Here is a 9,020-nt window from a genome sequence, read left to right as displayed (position 1 = left end):
AGCATTGCGTGGCACATCCAACATACTGTTTTACTTTAGTCCATGACGCGCTTACCTTCAGGGTCATACGTCACATGAAAACCAAAATAATTCCAAACGCCAGATCTGAATGAGGGTGGGGGAGGTTCAGTTTGCTTGTTGCAAGCAGAGCTTAACTTCTGTCTGCCAGCTTGCCCTGCGCTCAGTGAATCTGCGTTCGACTACTCCGCCTAGGCTGCACTGTCGAGCGCAGATCCACTGAGCGCTCAACACAGACAGCATCGTCAGAAGGAAAGTTGATCAAATAAATTAAAGATTTTGTATTGTTCGATACATATGCGTACCGAACTGAAAGCACTGTATCGAACGGTTCAATATCAATGCGAATATCGTTGCACCCCTACTTTTAACGCCGCTGGGTGTCTGTACTCCGCACCTTCAGATGTCCAAATGGGAGGTTTGGCGCCATCTCTGACGTTCTTTTGTTTCCTGACAGAAAAAAATGGATAAAGGCGAGTACAGCGACCCTCAGAGCTTCGCCACTGACGTCAGGTTAATGTTCTCCAACTGCTACAAGTACAACCCCCCAGACCACGAGGTGGTGGCCATGGCCCGCAAGCTGCAGGTACGTAAAGCCTCCGTTTCCTGCTCGATCAATCGCTGCGATCAGGTATTGATAACCCGTCTGCCATTAGGACGTGTTTGAAATGCGTTTCGCTAAAATCCCTGACGAGGGCCTGGAGGCGTCGGTCCCCACCACGACACCGGTGGTCAGCAAAAGCACCGCCTCCTCCGACAGCAGCAACAACTCCTCCTCTGACGAATCGTCCGACTCTGAGGAGGAGCGGGCCACGCGATTGGCTGAGCTACAGGAGCAGGTTGGTGCTGCCGACCAATCACAGGTCAAGAACATCTTGGTTTTCTTCTTTTTATCATTTTAGATTTCACGATTTGTTTACTTGACATTCATGTTTGAAATATCCATGGCTCCTGTGACTCACCCCGTGAAGGCGTGGCCGTGTATTGATCACAGATGACGGGTATTGATAATCAGTTTATTCCATCAGTTGAAGGCGGTGCACGAGCAGCTGGCGGTCCTGTCCCAGGCGCCGGTCAGCAAGCCAAAGAAGAAGAAAGAGAAGAAAGACAAGGAGAAGAAGAAAGAGAAGGAGAAAGACAAGGGAAATAAAGGCAAGATGGAGGAAGAGAAGAAGCCAAAGGCCGCCGCCCAGCAGCCCAAACCGGCCAATCAGAAGAAGGCGCCAGCCAGAAAAGCCAACAGCACGGTGACAGCCACCAGGTACGACTCAGTGTTCAGCAAATCCACCTGAGAAAAGGGACAATGTAGTGACCGCAGTGACTGTGTTTCCAGGCAACCCAAGAAAGGCAGCAAGACGTCGGGCAGCGGCTCAGCCAACGGGGACGATGGCGAGGAGTCGTCGCTGCCGATGTCGTACGATGAGAAGCGGCAGCTGAGTCTGGACATCAACCGGCTGCCGGGAGAGAAGCTGGGCCGTGTCGTGCACATCATCCAGACCAGAGAGCCGTCGCTGAGGGACTCCAACCCCGACGAGATCGAGATCGACTTCGAGACGCTCAAACCCTCCACGCTCCGAGAGCTCGAGCGCTACGTCAAGTCCTGCCTGCAGAAGAAGCAGAGGAAGCTACTGCGTAAGTACCGCCTCAAAAGCACGGCCGTCGATGTGTGAGCGTTGGACTTGGGCGACTGAGCCGTGTTGTCTAGGCAACAATCATCGAGCGCCAACAGAAACGGTGTCACCTGGCCGGGACTGTCTCATTGACTCGTCTTCCTTTATTTCTCTTTTCAGAGAAGGCAGCTGGAGGCGGGGCCTCAGGAGGCGGGGCTAGTCGTTTGAGTGGCAGCTCCTCTTCCTCCTCCGATGACAGCTCCTCGACAGGAACCTCCTCATCCTCCGACACAGACTGAACACGCGTTCACACATACACGTGTTACTGAACACACACACACACACCTCCATCCTGAACAAACACAAAGACAGAGATACACACTCTGAACTTGTTACACACACGTTTAAACACACAGAGACTGGATGTAAATAGGCTGACCTGTTTGTTTTTTTTTAGCTCCTAGTGCTTTTGTTTTTTGTTTTATTTTTTCCGCTATTGGAGGACTGCAGACAGAAGAAAGTGATGGAGGAGGAAGGATGTGGGCGGAGTCAGGTAGAGCGATGGGCAGCCCGTCTGGGAGTCTTACTGATCTGTGGACAGAAATGCAACCGTCGAGACTTTCTTTCTTCGTCTTTTTCTTCTTCGTGGACGGCCGGCGGTGACCCCTGACCTCTGAATACATTCCACAAGTATCATTGGAGAGGAGGAGCAGGTGATCTCAGCAGGTTTGTGGATACTGAGACGAATGAGCGCATCTCACGTTTCATTTGAAGCTGTCGGCAGCGCTGCAGCAGAGAGAAGACCTGACGATGTCAGCGTGTGACATCACAGAACAGTTTTACAAATAACCGTTTTTTCTCTGAACCTGGCGGCAAGGCGTTTAGCCCCTCCTTCTGAACCTGGCGGCAAGGCGTTTAGCCCCTCCTTCTGATGTGCCGTCTGCTACTTTAAACTGGGATTGAGAAAACCAGCGAGGTGGGAAACAGGCAGGAGTATGGCGGTGGGCGGGGTCAGCAGGAAAATACAGTTTAGCAGTTTAAAGGTACTTTTTGTAAAATCCAGTTTAAATGTTAAAATTAAAAGCTTTTCAAATTAAAAGTGTGTCACTGAGGTGAAAAAGGAAGAACTTTAGTGTAATACCAGTTTGTGCCACTAAATGAAACCAGCGTAAACTTTATTTAAAACGGGTATGAGTACGTTCCTGTGCCAGTGTGAAAACGAAGAGGACAAGGCCTGACCTCAGTCAGTGGTGACATGGTGCCCCCTGGTGGTGGAATGTTTAGTTACATTCTGCAGAAGGTTGTTACAAAAAGTATCTTTAATTCAAAACTTTATTTAAATTTTGAGGTATTTATGACGGGTAACTGACGGTGCCAGGCCGAAACCCTGATTTTGTTTATGGTGGTTGGTTCAGTTTGGCGTTAAACCCTTTAAAACACGTAACAGGAAACTGCGTGCCTGCAGATAGAACAGAGGGCGTGCCCATGCCGCCTGCTATGGAGCTGAGTCCTCATCAGGTAACGCTTTAAAAAGTGTCCAAGTGGACTCTTGATGGATCGTCTCAGCGGGAAATAAACCTGATTTTTTTGACTGATCGACCCTTTGGATCGAACCGGCTTCTGGATCTTTCAGCTCCACCTTAAAAACCTCTGAGACCAACCCTGCCCCCTGCTGGTCCTGCAACCCTACACACAACTTCCTGTTTGTCCTTGGGGTCATCGTGGCAATGTGGGTGGGGTCACAGGATCCTGACCCCGCCCCCAGCACGGCTCTGTCAGCACAGAGACGTTGATTTATTTTTTTTAACACTACATTTCCTGTTTTTGATTTTCAGGTTGTGTGCTGAACTTGTTTGTGTCTTATAAGGTTCTCTATATAAAATGTCTTTCTATTGCTGTCCTGTTCAAGCGCCGCCCCCATTCTCACCCCGCCAAAAAAGAACCACTCATACTGTACCGCCTCCTCCTGTCAGGGTCCAAACTCGGAGCACCTCGTTTCTTTTAAAGCTTTTTAGACAATTTATTTTAAGGTTTTAGAGCTCGCTGCCGCTCGGAGGACATCAGGACGCAAGAAACGATTTCTGAGGAAAATGCCACGCCCACCGCAGTCACGACTCATTTTCGTGATTTCAGAAAAAACCTGTCTGTCAAGCGCTCGGCAGATGTTTGTGGCTTACGTTGGGCATTGTGGCGTCAGATTTCTGATCACCTGACGTCAGTGTCAGGCGGATAGGCCTGTTGCCCTCTGACCTATGATCTGTGGTTACACCTCCGATGGTGTTGGGCTCTCTGGGACGCGGCCATAGTTGTTCTTATCCCTGGACGCCGTGTCGGTTCTTGGCAAAGGAAATATCGACAAACAGGAAGTTTGTTTTCTCTGAAAAATTCATCATGACGTTGACCGCCGCGTCCTCGGTGGCGTTCTGAATGTTGTACAAGCTGCAGAGCGCAAACAAAGATGAATCATGAATATTAGACGTAGAGTTTTACTGAAACTGTTGAATCGACATGCCCAATGATATAAATGGTTTCCGATTGGCTGGAGCCAGGGGGCGTGTTCAGTAAAACCTCACCTCCCCTCGCTCCTCTGACCCCTGATTATTGGCGACCTCCAGCTGGAGATCAGTTTACCTGTGGTGCCTCCTGGAGGTAACCTGGTAAGAAACCTGTAAATGGCAGGTGTTGGAGAATAATCTGACGTCGTGATCACACGACCTCCGGGTGGCACCGCATCGTCATCTGTTGTCACGGATCTTTCCTTTAGCCTCCACGTTTTGTTTTGCGGGCGCATTACGACTCGATGGACCGGGCAAAGCGTTCGATCGGGACCCCCTGCGACAGACAGGCGGACAGCTCGTTGCCACAGTAACCCTCCTCTTTGTTTTTAGTTGATGGTTGAGCTTCGACGCTCATAGTTAATTTTGTATTTTAATAAGAAAAGGAAACAGTGGTTTTATGTATTGCATGCACTCCGGCCGTACGTTTTTCTCGCGTATGTTTGAGCGCTGTATAGTAGCTGTAAAGTAGCCGTCTGAGGTTAGAGCGAGCTCCACTCGTAGAGACGCAGAGGGGACGAAACAAGTGAATTATTTGATGTAATTACTGATATGGGATCCTTATTTTCTGAGTTCATTTGTTTTCATAAATAAACACATAAACTGAAAACAAGTGGCTCCACTCTTTTGTCACCGAGCGCGCTCTAACGGACGAAGTGAGAGAAGTCCTCGGGGCCACCTGAGGCGTGCTGTGACGCTGGACGTTGTCCTGGACTGCACCGAGTGGGCGGGGCTGAGACGAGCCCGCTGCTCCCTCGTGACACGCCGGAGTCGACATGCAGCTAATTCTAAACTAATAAACAGTCGCCACACACACAAGCCCCGCCCCACCCCCTATACCACTCTTTAATCCTGGGGTGTCAAATATAAGGCTTGAGGGCCAGAACGGAAAAATGTGAAGGGAGGATCAAATTCTGGACTTTTTCAGGAGTTTCATTTCCTGCTGCTTCGAACCACACCAAAGTCCTTACGTGAAAGAAAAGGTTTTGTGAGTTACAGCAGATCATCATCACAGTCTGAACACATTTATCAGAATCTTTGAGTTACTGCAGTAACATTTCTTCCTCGTGCTGGTGGAACTGTGCTTGGCCTTGTTTGTATATCAGTTTCACTGGCCTGACATTAGGGGGCGCTCTCAGACAGTCTTTACTGAGTAAGAATGACAGAGCTAAAACAAGAAAACATTTTATTCGTCGTTTCCATAAATCAGTAACACGTCTGAAGACTCGTTACCTTCAATTTCTCTCAGTGACAATGATTTTACCCAGATAGCACCAGTGTGCTGTAACTGCGTGCTGATTGGTCACTTAAGGGTTTCAATCAGGACATGTCTTTTGGTGGCATGCTGGATGAAGGTGATGGTTTCAGTGTGGTGCTGCTGGCTTCATTCCCCAAATCAAAATGGAGGACACTAGGGTTAGATACTGACACGGGACGCCCCCTGTAGGGCAGGAAGTCCATTAAACTGGTCAGCAGAGCTGACGCTGGAGCTCGCCAAGCTGACAATTAATACTGTTCGTTTTATTCCTGTCTGCAGTCAGTGGGTGAGAGAGGGGCGGGGGCGTGGATCTTAATGCTTCTCTCTGATTGGACAGTTCTCTAAATTAAAAACAAAATGTTTGTTAGTGACCAAACTGAACTGCTCTGCGTCACATGATGCTGCAGATCCGGGACCGCCCCTCATCCGCACCCCTCCTGTCTCGGACCAGGACTGCCTGGTTGCCATAGTTACTGTACCAGGCTGATTGGCTGCGGCTCAGGTAGGTGGAGGGCGGTGCTGCTTCCAGCTGCTGCTGCTGCCAGATGAGCAGTGACGTGTCGCGATACCGCAGCCGCCCGAAGACCTCGGACAGCGCCTTCTCTGCCAGGGGGGGCCGAGCAGAACAGTGAGGAGCCTGTCCCTCTACGACAGCTGGATCAGACATGTCTGACATGGCGTCGGCGCTCCAAGGACCAGTGCGACTCGGTCCAGATTGGACCGTCTCAGGACAAAGTCTGACCCCGTCATAACCTCACACCTGAAGAAGAGCACAGGTGAACCATTAGAGTTCAGAGTTCTGACCCCGCCCTCAAATACTCATACAGGTGTGGACAGGTGTTAGACCTCATCACCAGCTTCCAGTTTGAATTTAGGAGACAGACACTAGCTCTGCTTTTAAGATTCAAACTTTCCTTTTTGCTAAAGCATATAGTTAGGGCTGGACCAGGTGACCCTGAATCCTCCCTTAGTTATGCTGCAATAGACGTAGGCTGTCGGGGATTCCCATGATGCACTGAGTGTTTCTTCTTCACTCTGTGTTAACAGACCTCTGTGCATTGAATCATACTTGTTATTAGGGCTGGGCCATATTATACCGTTCACGGTAATACCGGTATAATGTTAGGCAACGATAGGAAAATGAAATATCGCGATAGAATGGGAGTACAACGCGCATGCGCAGTGCCTTTGTTTTCATACGCACATGGCCGATTGTTGAGTGAAACAGATGAACCAGAATTGGTTTGTAAAAATGGTGCAACTTAAGTGGTGTGGAACTGGTTTGGTGTTTGTCCGTCAGATACACAACAAAGCACATTTTTTTGCAGAACATGCAAGCGGCCGTCGTTATTGTCATATTTGTCGGACTAAGATGCTCTTAAATCTGGGAGTAATCTGGGTCCTAAACTCCGTCTGCTTCAGGTCAAACAACACTGCAGCATCACTGAGAGTTAAAAACTGTCTAAATTCTTTCATCTTTAATAAAACGATCAGCATTGCTGCTTTACCAGGTGTAACTATAAAGTTTAACTTCCAGGCATCCATGAAAACAAAAGTTATTATATTTAACGGAGTTAGAAGTTAGCAGGAAGCTAGCGGAAGTTAGCTCGCTAGTTTCGCTAGTTACCTAAGCATGATATAGCATGTTCTGACTGAGAGATTTCTGAAAAAAATCAAACGTACAGCTCTGCTATCACTTCCAACATAAATGAAGACAGGAAACTAAACAGCAGTGATGTTTGTAGGGTTACTGAAGTTGGGCTAGCTGGTATATAATGATGTGCTACGTGATCGCTAGCGACACAGCTATGTTAGCATAACATAAACAGTGAAGCTGGAGGATGAACACTAACACTTTTCCACTTATAAAAGTTAACGTGAAGGTTCCTCATGGTTAGAGACAAATGCAATCGCATGGCAGGATGCTGTAAACGGACCAAACTTCAGTCAGGAGAACAACTGAGATAATCCATCCACAATACGAGGTTAGTCATTAATATACTGCAACAACATGGGAATAGAGCAGCTGCCAGAGAATTCAACATTAATGAATCAATGGTACAGAAGTGGAGGAAGCAAGAAGAACGAGTTTAATAAAGTTTGATTTATCTGACTGCTTTGTTTCGCTTAATGTGCCTTATAATCCCGTGCACCTTATGGTCCGAAAAATGCGTACTGCACACTGCAGTTTAATGTTGCAAAGCACCTCTTTTTAACTTCAGTGGATATTATACATGGTTATGCTCAGGATATGTCAGCCCATTTCTACTGGAAATGCCTTTTGGTTAAACTTTCAGCAAGGAATTTGCATTTGCACTGTTGCATTTTTATAAAGCTTTAATGTACATAAAAACCAGCTTCTTGTTTAAGTGAAAATAAATGGAAGGTTGTCTTTTTGCGCTAGTAATGTTGTGGAGTTGTATTTTGTCTCGCATCAATTATATCGTCGGTTATATCGTTATCGCAAATTTTCAAATATATATCGTGATAAATATTTTTGGCCATATCGCCCTGCTCTACTTGTTATTGATCTCGGTCTCTCTTCCACAGCATGTCTTTATCCTGTCTTCCTTCTTTCACCCCAACCAGTCGCGGCAGATGGCCCCGCCCCTCCCTGAGCCTGATTCTAATAGGGGTTACTTCCTGTTAAGAGTTTTTCCTTCCCACTGTCGCCAAAGTGCTTGCTCATAGGGAGTTGTCAGATCTTTGGGGCTTTCTCAGTATTACTGTATGCTCTTTACCTTACAGTAGAAAGTACTTTGAGGTGACAGTTACTGTGGTGCTAATAATATAAATGAAATTGGATTAAACTGACACTGTGAAGAACCTGAAACCTCGGAGGTCTTCACAGGTGACCCGTACCTCATACTCTGAAGAAAGGTGAACAGCTTGCTCTTTAATTTAAAACCAAATTTGGATTGGCTGGGAGTGCTGGGGTCATCGCTGATGGTGAATCAGACTCTATCAACATCCTCCTCTGTCACACCAACCCTCTGTATGTCCTCATTCACTACATCCACGAGTCTCTCTGCTCAATGTGAATAAAGTTATTTTGAACGGTAATTACGGCTGTGGAAAATTCACCGGGTTTACCTCCATCAGCTTGGCCGCCCTCCTGCTGTCGTCCCCACCGGCTGCAGCGCCTCATCCCGGGCTGAGCTCCGCTGGCCGAGCGGCTAACAGCTCCTGCTCAGACTGCTGAAGCCGCAGCCTCTGGCTAATCCCGCTGCTAGTTCTTAGCCTCAGTTAGCTCATCGGGGATCAGGTCACAGCACGAGCTCCCCGCGACGATGACGTCAACGTCAATACACGCCGAAGCTGAAAACATCAGAAATAAGCTGTGACGTTTCACCGTGTTTCAGCCCTGCTGACGTTAGCATGGTTAGCCTTTAGCCGCAGAGCGTCTGGAGCTTCCGTTGAAACCAATAGCAACGGTGCGTCTGCAGTCTGGTCCGGGCAGCAACAAAGCGCGCGGTCACAGATGTTCCACTCCTGACGTTACCGACAGTGGCTGTGTCCCAATTCAGGGTCTGCACGCTTGAAGTACGCATTTTAAGTGCGGTTACGTCACCGCCACGC

General features: G+C 48.1%; 1 protein-coding gene and 1 long non-coding RNA gene across 3 annotated transcripts in view; one reads left to right on the top strand and one right to left on the bottom strand.

The window, feature by feature from the left end:
* Positions 1 to 4,793, top strand: part of LOC102303744 (bromodomain-containing protein 3) — a 20,453-nt gene extending 15,660 nt beyond the window's left edge. Inside the window, exons 8-12 of one of the 2 annotated variants that reach the window (XM_005949470.2) lie at positions 476 to 604; positions 675 to 857; positions 1,047 to 1,279; positions 1,352 to 1,650; positions 1,809 to 4,793. In XM_005949470.2, coding sequence (XP_005949532.1) covers positions 476 to 604; positions 675 to 857; positions 1,047 to 1,279; positions 1,352 to 1,650; positions 1,809 to 1,927 — 963 coding nt within the window. In that variant the 3' untranslated portion in view covers positions 1,928 to 4,793. Of the gene's footprint in view, positions 1 to 475; positions 605 to 674; positions 882 to 1,046; positions 1,280 to 1,351; positions 1,651 to 1,808 lie in introns of both variants that reach the window. The other variant, XM_005949469.2, reaches the window with a different exon arrangement.
* A 562-nt stretch (positions 4,794 to 5,355) lies between these two features.
* Positions 5,356 to 9,014, bottom strand: LOC102304261. Its single transcript, XR_317538.3, has 2 exons — positions 8,535 to 9,014; positions 5,356 to 6,201 (listed from the first exon to the last, which is right to left on the bottom strand). It is a non-coding gene; the product is annotated as a putative uncharacterized protein BRD3OS (long non-coding RNA).
* Between the last annotated feature and the right edge of the window lie 6 nt (positions 9,015 to 9,020).

Source organism: Haplochromis burtoni, unplaced genomic scaffold (genome assembly GCF_018398535.1).
Source record: "Haplochromis burtoni strain Fernald_Lab_line unplaced genomic scaffold, NCSU_Asbu1 Contig_647, whole genome shotgun sequence".
NCBI lineage: Eukaryota > Metazoa > Chordata > Actinopteri > Cichliformes > Cichlidae > Haplochromis > Haplochromis burtoni.
The sequence above is the reverse complement of the archived record's forward strand: the minus strand, read 5'-3'. Positions and strand labels throughout refer to the sequence as shown.